Genomic DNA, 24,321 nt, shown 5'->3' with positions numbered 1-24,321 from the left:
GAGCACTTATATTGGGATTTCCATCTAAATCTCCAGAGTGACTGAATTCAGATGAAACCCCTGAGGGAACCATTCACTATAATGAGGGAGCAGAGTTACTCTGGACTCGTCTGGCCTCCTTTCAGAAGTGCACAAAACTGTGGCAGCAGGCACTTTTATGGACGCCTAATAAAAGGTTGGACACCACTGGATCATGACCAGACAGCATCCACAGTGCCTCCCTCTGCCTCATTATAGGTTATCTTCCGCCGGGATTTCCTTCTGAATCACGTATTTCAGAGATTTACACGGAAACCCCGGTATAAGCGCTCAGCACAGGATAAATGTCAGCTGAGGCAGAATGAACAAATCAATAGAAGGTGAAGAATTTTTTTATTTTTTTTTCTATGCTGTTCCTCGTGCGGTATAAGTGATTAGACGACTTTATTCTTCGGGTCGGTGCGATTACAGTGATACCAGATTTATCGGGTTTTTATGATTGGTAGCTGTCACACACTAAAAGACACTTTATATTGTAAAAACATGTTTTTGCATTGCCATAATTTGATGGCTATAATTTTTCCATATTTCTGCCGACAGTCATGTGACGGCATGTTTTTTTGCGGGATGAGTTGACCTTATTATTGGTACCATTTTCGGGCAAATTACATCTTTTGATCGCTTGCTATTCCATTTTTGGGAGGCAGAATGAACAAAAAACAGCAATTTAGGAATTATTTGTTTTAGGGGTTTTTTTTTTGGTCTTCCCGCATATGGTAAAATTGATAAGGCAGCTTTATTCTTCGGGTCAGTACGATTACAGCAATACCACATTTATATAGTTATGTCTTGGTGCTTTTATACAATAAAAACTATTTTATAGAAAAAATTATTTTTGCATCGCTTTATTCTGAGAATTTTAACCTTTATTTTTTTGCTGATGGAACTGTGTGGCGTTTTTTTTGCGGAAAAGATGACGTTTTCAGCGGTACCATTTTTATTTACACATGTCTTTTTGGTCACGTTTTATTGAACTTTTTGTTCGGCATGATAAAGCATAGTTTTTTGCCTTGTTTTCCATTCATATTTCACTGAAGGAGTTAACTAATGGGACAGTTTCATAGGTCGGGTCATTTCGGAAGCGGCGATACCAAATGTATAAGTTTTTTCATCATTTTTCTTAACTTTTTTTTTTAAACTTTGACCCACTATGGGACATCAACTTTCCCTTCCCTGTTCACTGATCTAATAATCTGCACTGCAGAGCATCAGATCAGCGTCCGACAGGCAGGAAGGCTCTCTGAACAGGCGCTGAGAAGCCACCTTCCTGCAGGGCCTTGAAAGAATTTGTGGCCACCTTGGGACCGGGGATCACCATGGAGACCATCAGCACAATGCGATCACATCGCATTGTGCTAATGGAATCAGAGAGGGAGCCCACTCCCTCTGCGATGTCACTGTTGACAGCGGCATTACAGGGGTTAGCACCGATCGTAGGCATTGCTACGGGGTTGTCAGTGAGCCCATTCAATTACTGCTTTGTACATATACTGCTTTTTGTGGGAACGCATCTCCCGCAGAGCAGTGTATGTATGCCGCATGTCAGGAAGAGGTTAAGGAATTTATCTAGGGATAAGTGAGCTTTTTAAATCCAAAGGTTTATAGAATTTTATAAACTTGTGATGTGAAAATGAAAAAATATTTTTTTCCCACTAAAAATGTTTTATCTCAATATTTTTCATTTTTACTATGGGTAGTAGGTTAAAGTTGACCCTACAATTTTTTTTTTTTATTTGTCCAGTATGCAGCAGTACCCCACATATGTTTGAAAACTGCTGATTTTGTGCATCGCAGAGCTCTGAATGGGAGAAGCGCTATTTGATTTTTGGGCAAAAATTTGGCCATGTCGCATTTTTGGAGACCTTTGGGTGCCAGAACATCACAAACCTCCAAAAGTGACCCGTTTTGGACATAGCACCCCTCAGAATTCAGCTAGGGGTGTAGTGACGATTTTGGGTCAACAGGTGCTTTTCAGAAATTGGCATGTTGTAGAGTGAAAATTGCAAATATTTTAGTTTAATGGGAAATACACTGAGCCCATAAATTAAATGGGTTCTCTGCTAAGAAAATGCCTACATGGGGATGCTAAAAGCAGTTAGGGCACACTGCAGGCACAAAAGGGAGGGGGGAATCATTTGGCTTTGAGAATCTGGATTGTTTTGTATTTTTTTTATTTTTGTTGTGGGGTGGAGATACTGGATGATTGCAGTGTTATAAGGGGGCTAATAAAATTTGAACCCTCCCCATACTTTCCAATTAAAAATAAAGAAATATAGATGTGGTTGTCCCGTGTATGTAAAAGTCCAACCTATCAAAATATAAAGGTAATTAACTGGATTAGTAAATATCATCATGGGGAGAAAATAAAAATGCCATTATTTTTTTTTTTTGTCACCATACATCATAAAAAATACTATAAAAACTAATCAAAACACTATGTATCCCAGTATCAATGAAAATGTCACTTCACTCGGCAAAAAGCAAGTCCTCATACAGTTCCGTTGATAGAAAAGTAAAAATGTTACAGGTCTTGGAAAATGGCACCACAAATCATTTTTTTTTTATTTATTTTTTTACAAAATTCATCTTTTTTTTTTTTTCTCTTTCACTAAAAAAGCTCAAAATATCAATTTGCCCGCTCTTGAAGGGGATAAATAGTCACTTTCTTTTCAAATAAAATTAATAGTATGAACAAATGAAAGACATTTTGTAACAGCTCTTATTGGTCAAATAAGCTTCTTTCTCCACTTATGTGCCACTTCTCTCCTTCCTTCTGTCTCGGGAACTCCTCATTTTCTCAAAAAAACAAACAATTTTAATGACACCTGTTAGCTGAAAAAAATGCTATTTAACTGCATTTATAGTGGTAGTCTGCAGTTAAATAACGTGTAAAGGGAACCGGTCATTGGATACATGCTGCCCATGGCTTAAGAAGCATGAATCAGTGCTCCTGCTGTGTGATTCTACAATCTTGCTGTGTGATACTGTGAAACTGCAGCCCTGGCTGGCTTCTCCCACCTCACTCCAGTTGGTTGACAGGTGTCTCCCATTTGTACATAGTGAGAGAAATGTTAACTGGAGCCGGTCAGGGAGAAACCGGTCGTGGGCAGCACTGGACTAGTTAGGTCTTTCCCCATTGTCTCCAGCCGCTTTTTTAAACTTTTTGCTGTAATGCTGTAGCGCTGGTAAATTTTACGCTCCACAATGATATATATATATATATTGCTGATTGGATGGGAACTGTCTACACCTGCATGTTCAACGTTCTGACAACTGAGCTCCTGCAGATGATCACCTCAGATTAACCTATTCTGTTGTCAATAGTGACAGCTGCATTTGAAGGGGTTGTCCAGAACTATTTTGCTTTTTTAACTGTTGGCCTAATAATGAACAGTTTCTTAACAGAGGCAATTAACTTGCCTGTTCTAACTGGTGCCATCTGAGTGGTCTCTGACTGATCTTGCTGGCGAATTCAGCTACTCAACAGGGCAGATCTTTCTCTTCTGGCCTGCTCCATTGACGGGTTGTGACTGCTGGCATCATTCTGATTGACAGCAGCCTCTCTGCAGTTTAGTAGCGGGGAGCCGGCTGCCAATCAGCATGACGGTAGCAATCATACCTGTCAACAGAGCTGAAGAGAAACCGCTGCTCTGTCGTCTTGATGTCAGCGGAAGCTGCTGAATAGCCGGCAGGAGCGAATTGTGTTCCCTTTGTTCTGGCACACATTGCGCTGGGCTAAACAGACAGGTAGTTGGCAACTACCTGCCTGTTAATTCTTAGGTCCAAAGAAATAAAAGAAAGTTATATTTGTTATTGGCATGAAATATATTTAGTCACTTATATAGCACAGAGAACACTGTATAAAAAAAACAAAAAAAAAACCCTTTAAATTTAGCAGAATTTGTTTCCATTTATACCCTCAAAAAATTGAGAACATTTTCAAGACATCTTATAATGGATATAAACAGTCTACACAACCTCTGTTAAAATGCTAGGATTTGTCATGAAAAAATTCTATCAAGAAGAATAACACAGGTCTGTGACTAAAAAGCTGTTTGATTATTTTCATATAATATCCATGTATTTTGGTGTTTTTGATGACACACAAAAAAATTTTGAAAAAAATCCTGAGGCTATGTGCCCACGTAGCAGATTTAGGCTGTGTGCCCACGTAGCGTTTTTCAAGCGTTTATGCTGCGGAATTTCCGCAGCAGAAACGCTTGTAAAACGCTAGGTAATCCGCACCCCATGGTCCCCAAGGGGATTCCGCATGTTCTATGCACATGCTGCAGATTTTTCCGCAGCGTTTATGCTGCGTACAAAAATCCGCAGCATGTCATTTAATTTTGCGGAAGTGCAGCGGAACTCCCGCCATTGACTTGCATTGAGACGCATAGAAACCGCGACTGTACATTTTTACAAGCGGCTTCTATGCGTCTCTATGTGCGGATGGTGCCCAGTTCTGGAGGAGAAGAGAATCTCATCCAGACCTGGGTACCATTGTACCTGTAAAAAAAGAATAAAATAACAAATAAAGTTTATACTCACCTGTCCGGCGTCTTCTCTCTGAATGCCAGCAGCGCTGAAGGACCTTCGGTGACGTCAGTCATGTGACCGCAGGCCCTTCACCGCTCTGTCTCGTGATATGCCGGCAGCCGGGAACCAGCCAGGAAGCAGCGCTGCAGCCACGCCGGGGCCTCGGGGGTGAGTATAGATTTATTTGTTTTAATTTTTACTGTTCACACTGTATAAATCCATGCCGTTTGCATGGATTTATACAGTGTAACCTAGTTGTCAAGCACTTTCCAAGTGATGCTATCGCCTGGAAAGCGCTTGTCAATCTGCATGCAGAAACGCATGTGAATCTGCATGTGGATCCGCATGTATTCTGCAGGAAAAACGCATGCACAATCTGCATGTGTTTTTTTTCTGCCAGGGAGATGCAGAAATGCTGCAGAAATTTTCTTCTTCATTTCTGCATCGTGGGCACATAGCCTGACAAGTTGGTCACACAATATAAATCCATGCAACCGGCATGGATTTATAATGTGTGAACAACTGATACTATAGATGCTGCATTTAAAGCAAGAAAAAGAGAATTAAAACGTTAAATAAAATAAACCTGTATACTCACCTCTCCGGTCTGCTCCCGGCCGCGTCCTCTCTCTTCGGCGTCCCACGGTGAAATGTCAGGACCTGCGGTGATATCATTTAGTCAGCTGATGGTCGCGTGACCTTCAGGTGACTAAATGACGTCACCGCAGGTCCTGACAGTACACCGCGGGACGCCAAGGAAAGAGGACGTGGCCGGGAGCAGACTGGAGGAGACCGGAGAGGTGAATATACCGGTTTTGTTTATTTTTAACTTTATTTCTTTTTTTTCACTGCGTTGTAGCCAGGATGAAGAAGAGTTGTAGTCTCCTCTTCACCCTGGGTACCACACGCACCGCGATTACGCTGCAAATTCGCGGCCATTGAATTTAATTGAAACGCAGCAAATCCACATATACCTGCGGGTTTGCTGCATTTCAATGTTCCTCAATGGCTGCGAATTTGCAGCATAATCGCGGTAGAAATGGTCATGCTGTGTTTTGCAATGCAATGTGAATTTGGTGCGCTAATTAGCGCATCATGTGCACAGCACATCCAAATTCACATTGCTTTGCATGGCAGACTGTTTTACAAGCATTTTCGCAGCCGCAAAAACGCTACATGGGCACATGGCCTAAACGTCAGGACTTGCCACAAACCTTATAGATTCTTCTGCAAACTCTGTTGTGAATCATCGGCAGGTAGCTTATTTTCTTTCCTCATTAACATCAATAGGTACTGCGTGATTGACTGGTGGCAGTCAGGTGGTTAGTGACATAACGAAAGGTGCTTCCTTATCTGTTCAAGAAACTTGCATTGGAATTTCATTCATCAACCGTGTTTTCCCAAATTAGTGTTATGGCTTTGCGGAAGTGTATTAATTCGCCTGACCGTTTCTGTTTCATTTGTGACGAATATACAGTGTTGAATCAACAGCTGAATATTACAGACTTTGTGAAAAAAAGTATGCTTTGCATACTTCGGACTAAAACTTGGTGATCAAGATTAAAGTTTGGGCGCCTCATAAAGTGTGCAAACTGTTGAGGACTGCCGAACTTGGCTCAAGGGTAAGAAAAAAAAAAGCTTTCCATTATTGGATTCCTATGGTGAGGCGAGAGCAAAAGAACCATAGTGATGACTGTTACTTTTGTTCATGCAATGTCAAAGGAAGGGTATAATTCCAAATGGAAGCATTCCATTTCATTCCCCAATCTTCACTCAGCAATTTATCCCATCCCCCATGGCACAGATATACCAGTATCCAAGGCCCCTGCTACCTTGGAAGAGATACCTAGCTCCGATGAAGGTGGAATCATACCTGAACCAGATGACGAATCAAGTTCTGACTTTGAAGATGATACAAGACCAAATTTTTTTTCCCAGGAGGAGATGAAGGATTTAGTAAGAGACTTGAATCTTCCCCAAAATGCTGCCGAGTTACTCGGATCAAGGCTCAAAAGCAGGAATTTATTGTTACCAGAAGTGTTTTTCATTGTAAAGACATTGTGAAAAGGAGTTCGTTCCTTACTTTGCCCAGAAAGACAAGTTGGTTTATTGCATCGATGTCGAATGTTTGATGGGTCAATTCAAAATCCAATATGATTCAGCGCAATGGCGTCTTTTTATAGACTCTTCAAAAGGGTTTCAAAGCAGTTTTACTCCACAACGGCTGTTTTTACACTTTCATCCCTGTAGGTCATTCCGTACACTTGAAAGAAACCTACAAGAACTTTGAATTTGTAAACTAAAATATGAAGACCACTTTTGGCGAGTGTGTGGTGATTTGAAGGTCTTGTGCATGCTGCTCTGGCAACATGCTGGGTATACCAAATACCTTTGTTTTCTTTGTCTGTGGGACAGTCGAGACCGACAGTCACTGGAACAAGTAGAGTTGGCAACTTAGGGTGCTCAGTCGGTGGGGAAAAAAAATGTCCTCCGAGAAACTTTGGTACTTCTCTCTAAAGTTCTTCTACCACCTCTCCACATAAAATTGGAATTGATGAAGCAATTCATAAAATCACTTCCAAGAGATCGGGAATGCTTCAAATACTTGGTCACCAAGTTTCTAAGCCTCTTGGAGGCAAAATAGAAGTAAGGTGTGTTCGTCGGACCAGACATAAGAAGGCTTATAGCTGATAGTTTGTCAATACCATGACGGATCCTCCAAAAAGAAGGGTGGATTGCATTTAAAGAGGTCATAGAGAAATTTTTAGGCAATAAAATAAGATCCTGACTACAAAAAGATTGTCGGACGAATGCTGAAAACATTTCAAGCTTTAAGTTGCCCGATGAGTTTGAAAGTGCATTTCCTCCATTCCCAATTTGACTACTTTCCTGAAAATATGGGAGCTGTGAGTGAAGAGCAAGGTGAACGATTCCTCCAGGACATTTAAAGAGATGGATAGATTGCAGACTCCTGTTGGATGCTTCAGAGAGACCTTTCAGATGCTACTCACAAGCGTAAATGTACCAAGAGGAGCCTCACAGGGAAAACAAATCGATTTTAGTAGTGTTAGTGAGCTCATTTCAGTTCAAAAATGATTTTCATGACAAATTTGTAATTTTATAAGTCTATTTTCATTTATTTCACGGTATTTCATTATTTAACAGTTACCTAAATTGTCAGGAAAGTTGATGTCCTAAGACAAAATGGAGGTAATTTTCGGATTCAGCACACCAAAAAACAAAAATTCCGTGGAATAAGCAAAACAGCTCTTGAAATTTTATTTTTTGCAGACCTGTGTAATTTCAGAACTTTTTCCACCTCTAGGCTATGTCCACACACATACAGTTAGGTCCATATATATTTGGACAGACAACATTTTTCTAATTTTTTTTTCTAGACCTTACTACAATGAATTTTAAACAAAACAATTCAGATGCAGTTGAAATTTAGACTTTCAGCTTTCATTTGAGGGTATCCACATTAAAATTGGATGAAGGGTTTAGGAGTTTCAGCTCCTTAACATGTGCCACCCTTTAAGCAGATAAAAGAACTGGAGTTGATTTGAGGTGTGGTGCTTGCATTTGGAAGGTTTTGCTGTGAAGTAAACGTGGTCAAAGGAGCTCTCCATGCAGGTGAAACAAGCCATCCTTAAGCTGCAAAAACGGAAAAAAACCATCCGAGAAATTGCTACAATATTAGGAGTGGCAAAATCTACAGTTTGGTACATCCTGAGAAAGAAAGAAAGCACTAGTGAACTCATCAATGCAAAAAGACCTGGGCACCCACGGAAGACAACAGTGGTGGATGATCGCAGAATAATCTCTATGGTGAAGAGAAACCCCTTCACAACAGCCAACCAAGTGAACAACACTCTCCCGGAGGTAGGCGTACCAATATCCAAATCTACCATAAAGAGAAGACTGCATGAGAATAAATACAGAGGGTTCACTGCACGGTGCAAGCCACTCATAAGCATCAAGAATAAAAAGGCTAGACTGGACTTTGCTAAAAAAACATCTAAAAAAGCCAGCACAGTTCTGGAAGAACATTCTTTGGACAGATGAAACCAAGATCAGCCCCTACCAGAATGATGGAAAGAGAAAAGTATGGCGAAGGCGTGGTACAGCTCATGATCCAAAGCATACCACATCATCTGTAAAACACAGCGGAGGCAGTGTGATGGCTTGGGCATGCATGGCTGCCAGTGGCACTGGGTCACTAGTGTTTATTGATGATGTGACACAGGACAGAAGCAGCTAAATGAATTCTGATGTATTCAGAGCCATACTGTATGCTCAGATCCCGCCAAATGCAGCCAAACTGATTGTCCATCTGTAGTATGAAACGACGACCAATGACCCAAAACATAAAGCCAAAGCAACCCAGGAGTTTATTAAAGCAAAGAAGTGGAATATTCTTGAATGGCCAAGTCAGTCACCTGATCTCAAACCAATTGAGCATGCATTTCACTTGTTAAAGACTAAACTTCAGACAGGCCCACAAACAAACAGCAACTGAAAACCACCGCAGCGAAGGCCTGGCAGAGCATCAAAAAGGAGGAAACACAGCGTCTTGTGATGTCCATGAGTTCAAGACTTCAGGCAGTCATTGCCAACAAAGGGTTTTCAACCAAGTACTAGAAATAAACATTTTATTTACAATTATTTAATCTGTCCAATTACTTTTGGTCCCTTTAGAAACAGGGTGGCACATGTTAAGGAGCTGAAACTCATAAACCCTTCATCCAATTTTAATGTGGATACCCTCAAATGAAAGTCTGAACTTCAACTGCATCTGAATTGTTTTGTTTAAAATTCATTGTGGTAATGTCTAGAACCAAAATTAGAAAAATGTCTCTGTCCAAATATATATGGACTTAACTGTATATACAAAATAGGAGAACAATTGAGTAGAATGGCATAAGAGACTTTATTACATATATAATTCATTAAAAGTGAATACATCATATCAACAATTTACCACAAAAGTACAGATTGAGACATGCGGACATATTGTCTCCCGTATTTTGTTAATAAGGGCCTCTACAGAAAGTTTCTCCCAGGGATCATAGGTAGTGCACATGCTGAAAACAGAGGAATTGACACATGGTCAGACCAATAAAAAATCACTAGTGTTTAGGAAAGGCCCACTTAATCACAGAGCCACATTGCACCTCACTTACCCAATAATAGGAGGGCCCAGAAGTACGGGGGACCGCACAGGGACAGGACACAGGTTAAGGGAAGCCTCGACGCGCGTTTTGCCGGTGGTAACACTTGGCTTTTCCAAGAGGCGTATAAACTGGTACATATATATTACTCGTTACATGTCCAATCTATTCCAATTCTCAAGATGGAAAAAATTCACAGATGAGATACGTCACGATGAGTGATGTAGAGTAGAGAGATCTTATAGTGTCATCTTTTCAACAGAGACAAGTATGTCGTATTCTTCATTACTCTAATACAGATGTCAGGGATCCTGAGGCGCAGTCACTGTATGGGAAAAGGTGAATACAAAGGAATAAAAAGATTAAAAATGTGAAATTAGAATATATAAAAAACCATATGGCCACGGTCCGCAATGGACAGAGCATGGCCGGCAGAGCAAAACATCCTTCCAAATACTCCATCTCAGAGAAAGGATGAGAACCCCAAGCTCTCGTTCAGTCCCCGCGGGACCACTGTGTCTAAAGTGACAATCCATCTGGCTTCTTTTTGAGCCAGAAGTTGCTTGCCATTTCCACCACGAGAGTCCAGATGTATAACATCAATGCCACGAAACTTCAGGGTCCGAGGGTCACAACCGTGGACTGCGTTGAAGTGACGCTGCAAGGTTTTAAGCTCTCGACAGGATTCTTAGCTGGTGCTTCAGCAGAATTTGTCAGGTTAGCTGCAAGAGCTTCAGTCTTATTAGATACCACAAGGAGTGCCCTCTGGCTGAAGATGTGGCATGTGAATATTGTCTAAATCGAAATTTTGCTCTATCCCATTCAGGGGAGAGTATGTATTTGGTCCATCCCTAGATGGAAGCTGCCAAGAAAGTTGCTTCCTGTTTAAAATATCTTCGAGAAGATTTCGCCCGTCACAGGCTCAGACTCCGCAATACAGAAGATCAGGTAAATCAAGCAAGCAAGTTGGAGGCAGAATTTCAGGGTTTCTTCCACCGTGGCAGAGCAAATCTTTAAATCAGAATTCTGAAATCTGTCAGAGTGGGGATGAAAATGGAGTTCTCCTCCTACCCCCCACAAAAGCTTGAGGTATATCCTTGCCATCTGTAGGGTTACAGAAGATCCTAATCTCAAAGCCTCCAAGACCTGCAGGCATCGGAAGTGATATAGATATATATATAGATATATAGATATATATATATATAGATATATATATATATATATATATATATATATATATATATATATATATATATATATATATATATATATATATATATATATATATATATATTATGGTGCCTACAGCATTATCATTAATCTAAAGCTCCTAAATCATCATATTGTATACAGAAGGTTCAAAATGAAATCTATAAGATCCATAGTCCCACTAATAGGCAGACACTTCGTCATGGCAACCATCGACCTACAGGATGCTTATTACGTGCCCATACATCCGGTGTATTGAAGATTCCTAAGATTTGCTTTCACGCAAGGACAAAGTTCTTAATTTTCAGTTCAACGTCTTTTGGGATTTCTTCTGCTCCTCAAATATTCACAAAAATGGCAGAGGTGGTAGCGTTCGTCAGGAAGCAAGATGTATGCATCATCCCTTATTTGATTGATTTTTTTTTATTTTTATTTTTTATTTTTTTATTATTATGGCTCCCTCTATTCCATGTATCAGAGATCCTCTCCAGTCAACACTTCAAATTCTAACATCCTTAAGTTGGATAGTAAATCAAGAAAAATCACTTTGCTCCTTCCATGAAGACCTTCACAGGAATGCTCCTAAATTCCTGAGAACAGACCTCTTCTCTTTCGGTACCCAAACCATTCCATATAAGATCCAAGACTTATGCTCTTAGATTTGCAGTATCAGTCCTTGGGTTCATGACTTCATGCATCCAGGCAGTTCCATGGGCTCAGGTCCATACAAGTCTTTCATGCTCTAATACATCTGCATGTTCACTTAGCAAAAGGAACCTCCTACCTTATGTAAAGGTGTCAATAGGATAGTGGCTCAGCCCAGAGAATCTGGCAAAATCAACATCCTGATTTTAGCATCCCATATCAGTAACCGATGCGAGCAAAATGGGTTGGGTAGCTGTTATCTCTCAGGTCACTTTCTCAAGGTGTCTGGCCGAAAGACATGGACGGGCAATCTTGAAACTTCGAAGAGTTAAGAGCTGTAGAAGAAGCCCTCAGATGAGCAAAATCTTTACTGCAGGCAACCAATGTCAAGATCTAATCTGACAATATGACCACAGTGGCTGACCTACAACATCAAGGAAGCACAAAATTCAGGAACCTGTGGGAAGTCTCAAAAAGAATCTTGGGCGGAACACCACCTTCTATCCTTGTCGCCCCTTCATTTAAAATTTCTGACCGTATTCAAGCAGACTTCCTAAGCAGAACAGATATGACTCGCCCCCTGGGCCGTGGGGTACACAGAACCGGGCCTCTATGCGATGCTGGGGGTAGTAGTGGCAACCCGATCCCGTGGATCAGGGTGGTCAGACCAAATTGTGGCAGTCTATTTATCAGTGTTTTGAATGTCTGACTACGCCACCCTTGGATTGCGGTCAGAGGTAACCGCCGCTGCGAGGCAGACCACTGAGGCTGGTGTTGGTGTGCAGCACAGGGGTAGGACAACTCCCCACGGGAAGAGTGTAGCCTCAGGGCAGTGTAGGTGAATGCTGGGGATGATAGTGCAGGCCGCAATAGTAAGAGTTCAGAGTCCGCTTCAAACAGTCCAGGGTCTTTATTGCAGATGTTATTACTGACCCAACAGGAGTACCGGTTAGGAATGGGCCTGGGTATCTGAGCGCATTCGGGCGAGCCCCACTGGTTAGGGTGAGTGTGTAGGCCTACCGTTCTCTCTCTATGCTCTTGCTGACTATCCCCCTTTTCGTGGTGTAATAGCCCACGTCCCTGAGCTGGCCGTGTACTTTGCCTGTATGGCTTGCGACTTGGGCCTTGGGTACCTTTTGCTTCTCCTTGCTGTACTGGTCCCCCTGTGTGGCGGAGCCTCCAGGCTTCTTGGGCCAAGGGACCTGAAATCCCTCGCGGGTTGGTTCTCTGCTGCTGGGCTTGCAACCCTGACAGCCTCAGACCCCAATGTCCGGTGGTGATTCTCTCAGCCAGGACCGGCTCTCGTCGCCTCTGTCCCTGGCTTGCAATCTCTCCTCTGCCTCACGGACTCCTCAGCTGCTGCTGACCTGTCCCTCTTCTCTGAAAACCCTTCTGGACACTTCAGAAGTGGGTTCTGGTCTCTCTAACCCTGCCCCAGTTCCAGCTTTTATAGGGGCAGCCTGCTCCCCCTACTGGCCTGGGACAGGAGGTGCTGCATGCTAATGATCCCTGACCAGGGAACCTCCCTCCTGCTCTCAGACACAGCCTTTAATATTTGTGGCATCCAGGCCTGGGGTGACACACATACATCGGGGAGAATGGAGCCTGAACACAGAACTTTTCCAGATGCAAACCAAGAAATGAGGTTATCCAGAAATAGACCTTTTTGCGAGTCATCAGAATGCAAAAGGAGATCTATATTTCTCCCTAAATCCAAACGATGCTTCGGCAAAGGTAGACTCATAAACCCACGTTTGGAAATTAACTGGCCTATGCATTTCCTCTAATTACCTTGCTACCAAGGATATTACAAAAAATCAGAACGGAGAAAGCCAAAACTATCTCTGTGGCCAAAATGGAGCTGATTAGATGCATTGAACATGTCGAAAGTGGAGGATCCTTTTCTCCTTTCTCCGAACCACGACGTTATACGTCAAGGTCTGATATATCATCTGGCCCCCCGCCCCCCCCCAGAGTCTGTGCCTGGCTTCTGAAGCCTCAAAGAAGCAGAAAACAGATCACAAATGCCATCTACGGTAAAATATGGAAAACCTTCACTTTTATGGTGTGGAGAATTTTTTTAAAAAAAGACAATGGACAGTCAAGGACCATAGTGCTAAATATATTGCGGGGAACTCCCGATACAATTCAAACAAAATAGAAAAAAATGGATTGAATGAACCCTAAATTAATTTGGGAATAGTAGAAAAACCTATTCAATTAAAAATATATATTGTTGAAAAACAATCAAATGGGTAACAATACAATTGTAGAGGGTCAAGCGGGGGAAGACACAAAACTCATTCAAATGTTAGTCATAATCCCCCAAAAAATAATGCAAATTATTGTGCAAATAATAAACATCAGGGTAAAGATACAGTATAACCACTAGATGGCACTCCTATGTAATTGTGCATGAGGAACATGTTGGTAAATGGAGGCCAGAAACCCAGTATTTGAAAGAAAGCAATACAGAAACCAGTGAAATGAAATAAACTGATGTAAGGAATATAACGTAAATAAAGTGATACGTTCTTGCCCATAAAGTGCTCTGTACCTATGTGAGTCAATAGCCCCGACTTGCGTTTTGTGTGGGTTTCCTTGAATGGATTTGTGCACCTGATGGTATAAATACATCTTCCTCCCAGGTGTGTGGGATTAAAGCCGCATTAGATGGGCACATGTACGCGAGCCTGCTGTCCTCTCACTTCCAGCGCATCTTGGTATTAGTGCGGGTCATGAGAAAATTTCCTGCGATGTCAAGTGGCCTGCACCGCTCCATATAGGAGCCTTGAGAGGGGTGGGGAACCTTTTTTTTTTTTTTTTTTTTTTTTTTTTTTTTTGTTTCTGCTAATGGCCTTTTATACCGTCCTTCGGGTGCCGTACAAATTGCGCGCTAGCAAGGGCTGTAGGGTCTGAGTCTGCGTCCTCTTTGGTGGAGTTGCAGTCAGTTTCAAATGGACCGACTTTTAAAATATATAGTAAAATGGGTACAGTAGTTCAATGCAGTATGTGCTGTCAATTTTTCATAATTTGGAAAGTTATGAAATCTATAAATGTCTGTTCTTTTCCTGATCTAAGGATTTTGGTTTTTAGTTAAGATGAATCTGTGCTGCAAGTTATTTCCATACTCAGTAGTGAGGGAGTTCTTCTGAGTCTGTAGTCAGGGAAACTGAGGAATCCAAGTCGGAGGTTTGGCATACAGACTTTACATCCCTGGATCTAACTCTTCTCATAAGGTACGTCCTGATGCTGGCACTGGTGTCAGGACATAGTCTTTCACTGCGTCCGCAATCAGTAATGAATTCTGCGTTCACATGCTCACAGAGCAAGTAGAAATTAAAGGGCTGGCGGCTGTCAAACACAGCTGCCAACCCAAGCACTGCGGTCCTCCTGAATCTGGACGGAGAAAAGGTTGAGGGCTATAAATGGACAACGGGCCTGAAGTTCCCCACCCCTGCCCTAGAGGACAGGTGTGGGTAGGAGCGCCAGTTCAAATTCCGTGCTTCACAGTGGCTTTATTAGAAAAGGGGAAAAAGTGTGGACATTGTGTATGAATATGTTGGGATGTGCATGAGTAGAGAGAATTAAAGACAAAGGAAAAAGCAAACCAGGATGGTAAGCATTGCAAAAAAAAGTGAAAAAGATAAAACACATAAATCAATACATTGTCACATGAGTGTATTTATAAAGTGTCTGCAGTTGTCACATTTATGTGGGTACACTGAGTAAATCCCTAATAAAGACAATTACAATATGAGCCATTGGAGCAGAATCCTAAAAAAGACAATCTATTATATGGACAAAACACGCACACGCACACACACACACTATGATGACCATTAAAGAGGGGGAAGAAAAATAGGACATAAATCCTGAAGGTCTGATGAGTGGGAGGTAGAGGGACAGATGGCAATGTCTAACTTGCATGTCAACACGATCAACTACTAAATAGGACATTAAAAAATCCTCAGACAATTTAAAAACTAGAAACACAACAGGAACAATATATTTGCATATCTGTCATAGTAAGATTTCTCTCCTTCTGCAGTTGACTTATGGACTTTAATGTTTTCTATCTAAAGCCCTCCTTGATGTAGTAGAATTACACCATTCACATATGGGATAAAGGAAATTGGTGGTAGCTAAGAAATGACAAAACAAGTTAAAATGCCTTTTGCAGCCCAGACTCCCTGCTGTGGACAGGTAATTAAATCAGGATATCTATTGTGGGAAGAAGTCCTAAAGACTGAGATTTGTAGATTCGAGAGGAAGGGAATTGGAAATATAACACCTTTTTTAGAGGTAGCTATTCTCTTCAGAGGAAACTGGACATCTGCAGCTAGGCGCTGGGGCACTGGTGGGAACTTATGAATATTGGAGTTAGTATTGATCAGATAGTGATGGAACATACATTTTCAACTTAAGGGCTAATGAGAGAAGAATATGCAGATTTTTTTCATAACTGTGAGACATGCCAATCAGCCTCAAATCAATAGTGGATAGATAGCTGACAACAGCCATGCCATGTTTCCTATCAATGGAAAGGTAAAATCGCAATAAAAAATGACAACTATTTTGGATACCTGTGAGCTTCAGGAGCAAAGATATCGTGAATGAAGCTGAAACCACTTCCCACAATCTGACCCACATAAGGTCATCATGGGGTGTGTGGGTGTAACTTGGGTGCAGATAAAAAGATAAGGCAAATTATGATCTGTGTTCAATGCCGGAAGATACATCGCTGTGCAGGCTAGCTGCATGTTAACCAGACTTTTTTTTCAATCAAATTGCTTCCATTCTGCTAAGCTCTGAAGACATTGCAGTGATCTCAGGTTTAGTTAATTTTATTTATCCTTTTTTATGTAATTGTATATGCTTTATTGTTTTGTCCCCTCTGTAAAATATTTTTATTATAAACACTGCCCATCTTAGTGGATGAAATATAAAATGTAATAGTTGTGTTCCTTTTGTTTCGTAAACCGCACATCTGAAGCTAAACGTATATAGATATGTAATGTATCTTATCTATATCATGCGTTTGAATCAATGGTGTATATTCCATACTCTGTTAGTTCTCCAGTAACAGTAGTAGTCTTCTCAGTTAATCGTCGGTCTATTCCGTAATTGTCCTGACAAGGGGCAGCAGAGGGCTGTTCGTGACACAAACCCCACAAGCTCTGATCTTTGACAATTGGTGGCAGTGGTTACAGCATGATGGGTTCAGCGTGGCGACCCACTCTTCCTTTCCCCCTTGGCTGTGATCTTTGACAATATTTTATAAAAAAAAAAAAAAAAAAATTATGATGTGGGTCTACTCCACTTGATCCGTTTCGTCAGACATAGTTAGGGTATTGTAAAAAGTCCAAGAGGGTGTATTAATTGTACAAAAGTAATAAAAATAAAACAATAGAAAATTTGGTATTACCATATTCATACTGACTTACAGAATAAAATTAACATTTTATGCTGCACGGCAAAAAGTGTATATCTATCTATCTATCTATCTATCTATCTCTATATCTATCTATCTATCTCTATATCTATCTATCTATCTCTATATCTATCTATCTATCTCTATATCTATCTATCTATCTCTATATCTATCTATCTATATCTATATCTATCTATCTATATCTATATCTATCTATCCAGAACTGCGGGCAATATGAATTGGAGCATGGTTGCATGATAACAGATGTATAGCAATTCAGTGCAAAATATAAGCAACCAGGGCTGTGGAGTCTGTAAGCCAAACCTCAGACTACACAACTCCCTCATACATGGCTCATGTTTAAGTGATAATTTTTCTGTAGCACAGATTCATCTCAGCTAAAAGTCTAGACCCTTAGATCAGGAATAGGACATTTCATAACTTTCCCAAGATCGTATGAAAAAATATTCCCCACAAACTGCATTGAGCTACTGTACCCAATTTATTATATATTTTAGGAGTTGGAGTCGGTCCATTTTTTACCGATACGATTCCACGACTCCCGACTCCCAACTCCACAGCTCTGCAAGAGACCTAATCGGCAATGGTGCCTGAAAGATCTTTAAAGTGTATCTTCTCTGATAGGCTGGAGTGTTTAGACGAAAAAACATACCTGGCTGGAATCTTACTTCCAGACTTTGATTCGTACTGCCAGTGGTTTGGGCAGCATGAATCTGGTGACAGATTGTTTTAAAGAGTGTACTTTATAGTATAGGGGTACTTAAAATAGGGAGTTGTGCTTTTCTGGCACCTCAAGGGCTTTGGCTAATATGACGTGGCACCCTCAAACCATTTCAGCAAATCTACTTCAAAATGCCACTCCTTCCTTTCTAAGCTCTAAGGTGTGCTTGAACAGTAGTTTGACCACTTATGGGATATTGAGACATTGAGTTACAAACTGGTGAAAATGAAAACTTTGGGACTAAAGCAAGTTTTAGTAGAACATATTTAATTAAAACAGGTTTTGAATATTTATGACTTTATATGGTCTGTATATGTAATTAGGGTGACACACTGGTGGCTATCTATCGATCCTGTAAGTCTGGCATACTCCCAATAGTGGGTTGCATGTTTCTTGTTTTCTATGCTCAGAGCGCATATTTAGCATTGTTTGGGTCTCTAACTTCCAGAGCCATACCAAATTATTTCGGGACACTATTCCTCATTTTATTGGGCTATGGAGACTGCTGTATACTGTATGACTTATTGTTGTCTGGTAATATTTTATGTATCAATCGATGGTTTTTATTGTGTTTTGATGCTCAATAAACTTTTCTGCTTATCGTATGATATCAGGTGGGCACATCTTGATGTAGTGCCTTTGCCTTTGGTTCTCATGCTGCCCATTCTCTACATGATTAGCACCCTGTTCTTATAGTCTAATTGTGGTGCACCCTCACCTTTTTTTCTTATAAGTAGTGAAAATGCAACCGATTTTCTCCTGTGTATGCACTTGTGGAAAATCTGTTGCATTTTACAGTATCAACAGTGTGTATGAGAATTTAAAAGAAATCTGTCACCAGGTTTTTGCTACCCCACCCGACAGCAGCATAATGTAGGTGCTGAAACCCTTATTCCAGCGATGCATCACTTTACTGCGTACTACAGTTCTCTGAAGGCTGAGCTCTGTATAACCCTTCCCACACCATTGATTGGCACTGTACACAGAAAGATACCAGTCGGTGGTGGGGATGGGATCGCATTACGTGGCAGCAGGTTTACTAGTCCTCTAATGATCTCTTGCTGATGAAGCAATTTATAAAAACTACACAAAGCTGGCCAGTTAGTGATGCATCACTGGAGGCGGGGTCTCTGTCTGTACATTATACTGCTCCCGTATTAGATAGCAAAAACCTAGTGGCAGATTCCCTTTTAAGAAACCTAATGTACATGCTACGAGAACTATCCTCAGCAAAAATTGAGGAGACCTGTGCTAATTTCACCCTTTTCAGTGCGTCAGGTAAAATATACGGCTCTCCCCCCATACCTTGTTCTATAATAGCCAAATCAATAAATACTACTTCTCCTTATGTCTGCAGGAGGTCCACATCGGAGGTGCTTTGTGGGAGCTGCATGTACCATTTTCATTATTTAGCAAGCATGCCTCTTTTTCGAAAGTTGTAAGAATTTGAGGGTCCTTAGTATGCAGTTTTTCCACGTTTATTGTATTCAAGAACTTAAGTCAGAAATTAAGTTTGAAAAGTGCCAGGTATACTAATTAACATCTTGTTTTACCATTGTTTTTCAGTTAAAACCGCCTCTGCAAATTCTTCAAAGAAGATGGTACAAGGTATTTGGATCAGTTTCTATGTGTGGGGGGGATTTATTTTGGATTTATAGTACTATTGGTAAGATGTCAATAAATTTAAAGTGCATGTGAAATTAAGGAGGAACATAATATATGAAAATTATTTATTTCAGCCCGATTGCCCTTCAAACGTCTGAATCCTGTGCCCAAGGATGAAATTTCACAGGGAAAAAAGCTGAAAGTGTCCCAGAAAATGCTGCCTCTTAATACAATTTGTCCACTTGATATTTCTCTTGAAGATACAGAGAATGGCTCTGAAATTGCAGATTTTAGCCCTCTTCCTAAAGCTGTTAATGGAATGGGGCCCCTGGACAATTACATTAGAAAAACCAAAAAACCTTGCCTTGTGTCTCCTGCCATCACAATTGACTTAACAGAAGATTCAAATGGTGGTGTTCCAGACCAAATCCCGTCAAATGGAATTGTTCAATCCATACCAACCACAGGAACTGTTTCAGTTTGTGGCACACTCAACTCTGTGGCACCAACACATGAAATCAAAGCTCATGACAGTTCAAGTGTAAATAGTACTGAACATGGTTGCAACATGAAGCCACAATTAACTGATGTTGAGAGATTATCTCCTCCTCCTGTGGAGGTGCCTTCTGGTACACCACTTGAAAATACTTCATTACTAACCTCTCCTGTAAAAGAAATCACAGAAGACCAAGACATGTCTGCAGGAGAGAGTCCTTCTGGGTTATCTTCTACCAGCTCTCCAGTTTCAGCCAGTTCCCCGGAAGTTCCCTCCAGTAGTAGAAGAAATGTAAGCAATTCTGTGTCTCCAACAATTCATAAGGTTTGTTACAATCACTAAAACTTTAAATCATACCTGAGTATATTTGTACCTTAAATGATTAACCTCTTCCTGACATTTAACATCTGCATGTAATAATGGGTAAATTATTCTTGCAAAATGATGCTTAGGGCATCTTTACCAATTACCTGTTGGAGTTACAATGAAGGAAATAATTTTGTTCCCTTGCTGTTTTTGTAAGTTTGTTCATGTCTTTGTCAGCGGGCAGCCTATAATTTTAAGGATAGGTTAATTTTAACATTGAGAGAATATCCAAAACAAAAATCAAGAAAATCACATTTGTATAAATTAGATACATTTATTTGCATTTTGCAGTGAGAAATAAGTACACTGCTCAAAAAAATTAGGGGAACACTCAAATAACACATCCTAGATCTGAATGAATGAAATATTCTCATTGAATACTTTGTTCTGTACAAAGTAAATTGTGCTGACAACAAAATCACACACACATAATCAATGGAAAGCAAATTTATTTATTTTTAGGCCTAGATTTGCAGTCACCCCCAAAATTAAAGTGGAAAAACACACTACAGGCTTATCCAACTGATGTAATGTCCTTAAAACAAGTTAAAATGCGGTTCAGTATTGTGTGTGTGGCCTCCACGTGCCTGTATGACCTCCCTACAATGCCTGGGCATGCTCCTGATGAGGTTGCGGATAGTCTGCTGTGGGATCTCCTCCCAGACCTGGACTAAAGCATCCGCCAACTCCTGGACAGTCTGTGGTGCAACGTGACGTTGGTGGATGGAGCGAGACATGATGTCCCAGATGTGCTCAATTGGATTCAGGTCTGGGGAACGGACGGGCCAGTCCATAGCTTCAATGCCTTCATCTTGCAGGGACTGCTGACACACTCCAGCCACATGAGGTCTGGCATTGTCCTGCATTAGGAGGAACCCAGGGCCAACCGCACCAGCATATTGTCTCACAAGGGGTCTGAGGATCTCATCTCTGTACCTAATGGAAGTCAGGCTACCTCTGGCGAGCACATGGAGGTCTCCAGACTGTCACGTCTGTCACATGTGCTCAGTGTGAACCTGCTTTCATCTGTGAAGAGCACAGTGCGCCAATGGCGACTTTGCAAATCCTGGTGTTCTGTGGCAAATGCGAAGTGTCCTGCATGGTGTTGGGCTGTGAGCACAAACTCCATCTGTGGACGTCGGGCCCTCATACCCCCTTCATGGAGTTGGTTTCTAACCATTTGTGCAGACACATGCACATTTGTGGCCTACTGGAGGTCATTTTGCAGGGCTCTGGCAGTGCTCCTCCTGTTCCTCCTTGCATAAAGGCGGAGGTAGTGGTCCTGCTGCTGGGTTGTTGCCCTCCTACGGCCCTCTCCACGTCTCCTGGTGTACTGGCCTGTCTCCTGGTAGCGTCTCCAGCCTCTGGACACTACGCTGACAGGCACAGCAAACCTTCTTGCCACAGCTCGCATTGATGTGCCATCCTGGATGAGCTGCACTACCGGAGCAACTTCTGTGAGTTGTAGAGTCCGTCTCATGCTACCACGAGTGTGAAAGCACAACCAACATTCAAAAGTGACCAAAACATCAGCCAGAAAGCATTGGTACTGAGATGTGGTCTGTGGGCCCCACCTGCAGAAACACATTTATTGAGGGTGTCTTGATAATTGCCCATAATTTCCATCTATTGTCTATTCCATTTGCACAACAGCATGTGAAATTGATTGTCAATCAGTGTTGCTTCCTGAGTGGACAGTTTGATTTCACTGAAGTTTGATTTACTTGGAGTTATATTCTGTTTGTGTTCCCTTTATTTTTTTGAGCAGTGTATTTGATCCCCCTACAAAACAATTAAGTTCTGGCTCCTACAGACCAGTTAGATGCTCCAAATCAGCTTGTTACCTGTATTAAAGACAGCTGTCCACAGATTCAATCAGTCAGACTCTAACCTCTACAACATGGGCAAGACCAAAGAGCTTTCTAAGGATGTCAGAGACAAGATCATAGACCTGCACGAAGCTGGAATGGGCTACAAAACCATAAGTAAGACGCTGGGTGAGAAGGAGATCACAGGACTACTTCACCGCATCAATGGGAGAATGGATTAAGCCATGTACCGTAAAATCCTGAGTGACAACCTTCTTACCTCCGCCAAAACATTAAAAATGGGTCGTGGCTGGGTCTTCCAGCAAAACAATGACCCAAAACATACAGCCAAGGCAACAAAGGAGTGGCTCAAAAAGAAGAACATTAAGGTCATGGAGTGGCCTAGCCAGTCTCCCGACCTTAATCCCATAGAAAACTTATGGAGGGAGCTGAAGCTCCGAGTTGCCAAGCGACAGCCTCAAAATCTGAATGATTTAGAGATGATCTGCAAAGAGGAGTGGAACAAAATTCCTCCTAACATGTGCGAAACCCTCATCAACTACAAAAAACATCTGACTGCTGTTCTTGCCAACATGGGTTTTGCCACCAAGTATTAAGTGTTGTTTGCCAGAGGAATCAAATACTTATTTCTCACTGCAGAATGCAAATAAATTTATACGATGTGGTTTTTTTTCTTTTTTCTTTTTTTTTTTGTTTTTTTTTGGATATTCTATCTCTCAATGTTAAAATTAACCTACCCTTAAAATTATAGACTGTTCATGTCTTTGTCAGTGGGCAAACTTACAAAAACTGCAAGGGATCAAATTACTTCCTTCACTGTAACTTCAATTGGCTTGATAATTTTGACAGCTAGTCGGCGCAATTTCAGTTATACAGCGAATAGTAATTCCTATAGCATGGCTGTCCAGTGGTGATCGATGCTATGACGGCACCGATCATAGGTGGTTCCTGTGTTATGGTGGTATTGGAGCCACCGGACGTGGTTGGTGTGATTGGATGGCGATGCCCAACTGACCAAATAGCTCTGTTGGACAGTAGTTTAATCCGAAATGACCACTCTGCGCAGCCTCATTTCAGTCTAAAAAAGTGCAGAGTGGTCATTGTGCTGAACTTCTGTCTTCCTACTGGGGTTTGTGATGCAAAGACCTTGTGCCTGCTGTCATTCACTACTGCTGCGGTCTGATTCGGAATTGTTCCTGGCACTGTTCCTCATGTATCCCGTGATGCTGCTGATCAGTGACATGATTACAATTATATATCTATATATCCATCTCTAATTATTTTTAGTGTGTGCATATATATGTTGTATGTATAACTTATCATTCAGTTTTCTTGTTTTTTTTTCTGACTTCCACTTAGTACGTTTTTTATTTCACAAGTTTTATTCTCAATTTTTATTATTTCTATATTCTTTTCATTTTCTATATTTTTCTTTTTTTGTTTCATCTATTCTAATCTAGTAAATATAATAAAGTCCACATCTAGCACACCCTGAATAAGATGTCATTACATTTAATTAAATTTAATTATAAAAAACATATGAAAAAATATTACTGGCACAAAAAGATTTCCCCCGTGAAAAATAATGGCCGGATTATCCCAAAGGTTGTACTCGGCCTAGGAGTCATACACTGCCTTTGCTATTGGTATTGAGGCAGATGATACTACATGCCATATATTGTTTCCTATTCCTTTTCCTCTTCTAGTGAGAATGCACCTCCAACCACCATGTAGACAAGCTAGCACTGCATATAAGGCAATGCCCACAAGTGCACCGCATCCCCAGATTAACAATTCCTGATCTGATCACAAAAATCAAGATTCTAAGGATCAGTCAGTTTGTGAGGCCAACCATTTTTAAGTTTTTTTTTTTTTTCCTAATGAGTATTTTGTTAAGCTCAGACTAATTTATATGCCCAACAATTTATCTCCCAAAACTCCTTCAATCATTCGCTAATTGGACCTTCATAGATGTAGTAGAAATTATGGTTTTGGGACTTGTGCTTCACATGGGGATAGTGAAGAAACCAGAAATTCACAATATTAGAGTGAAAAAAATGTAGGTAACACTCCAGTTTTCTGCATGGCTATAACCCGGACACTCTGAGGTAATTTTAACATTTTTGCATTCGTGATTACACACAGTGTACACACTGAGATGACCCCAACTTTGACCTCCTATTCAATATTAGGCCATTCATTGATCACTTCAGCAATACATTTACTGAAATCTTCATTCCCTAAAGGGA

The 24,321-nt window shown here is 41.0% G+C and overlaps 1 protein-coding gene across 3 annotated transcripts in view; it reads left to right on the top strand.

The window, feature by feature from the left end:
• Nucleotides 1-24,321, top strand: part of CHAF1A (chromatin assembly factor 1 subunit A) — a 186,978-nt gene that overhangs the window by 5,847 nt on the left and 156,810 nt on the right. For 2 of the 3 annotated variants that reach the window (XM_073686355.1, XM_073686354.1), the window contains exons 2-3: nucleotides 19,343-19,384; nucleotides 19,516-20,201. In XM_073686355.1, the coding sequence (XP_073542456.1) occupies nucleotides 19,343-19,384; nucleotides 19,516-20,201 (728 nt within the window). The remainder of the gene's footprint in view (nucleotides 1-19,342; nucleotides 19,385-19,515; nucleotides 20,202-24,321) is intronic. The other variant, XM_073686357.1, reaches the window with a different exon arrangement.

This window comes from Phyllobates terribilis, unplaced genomic scaffold, assembly GCF_046119375.1.
Source record: "Phyllobates terribilis strain yellow unplaced genomic scaffold, ASM4611937v1 Scaffold_1__5_contigs__length_1240528914, whole genome shotgun sequence".
In the NCBI taxonomy this organism is placed as follows: domain Eukaryota; kingdom Metazoa; phylum Chordata; class Amphibia; order Anura; family Dendrobatidae; genus Phyllobates; species Phyllobates terribilis.
This window is presented reverse-complemented; position numbering and strand designations above follow the sequence as displayed.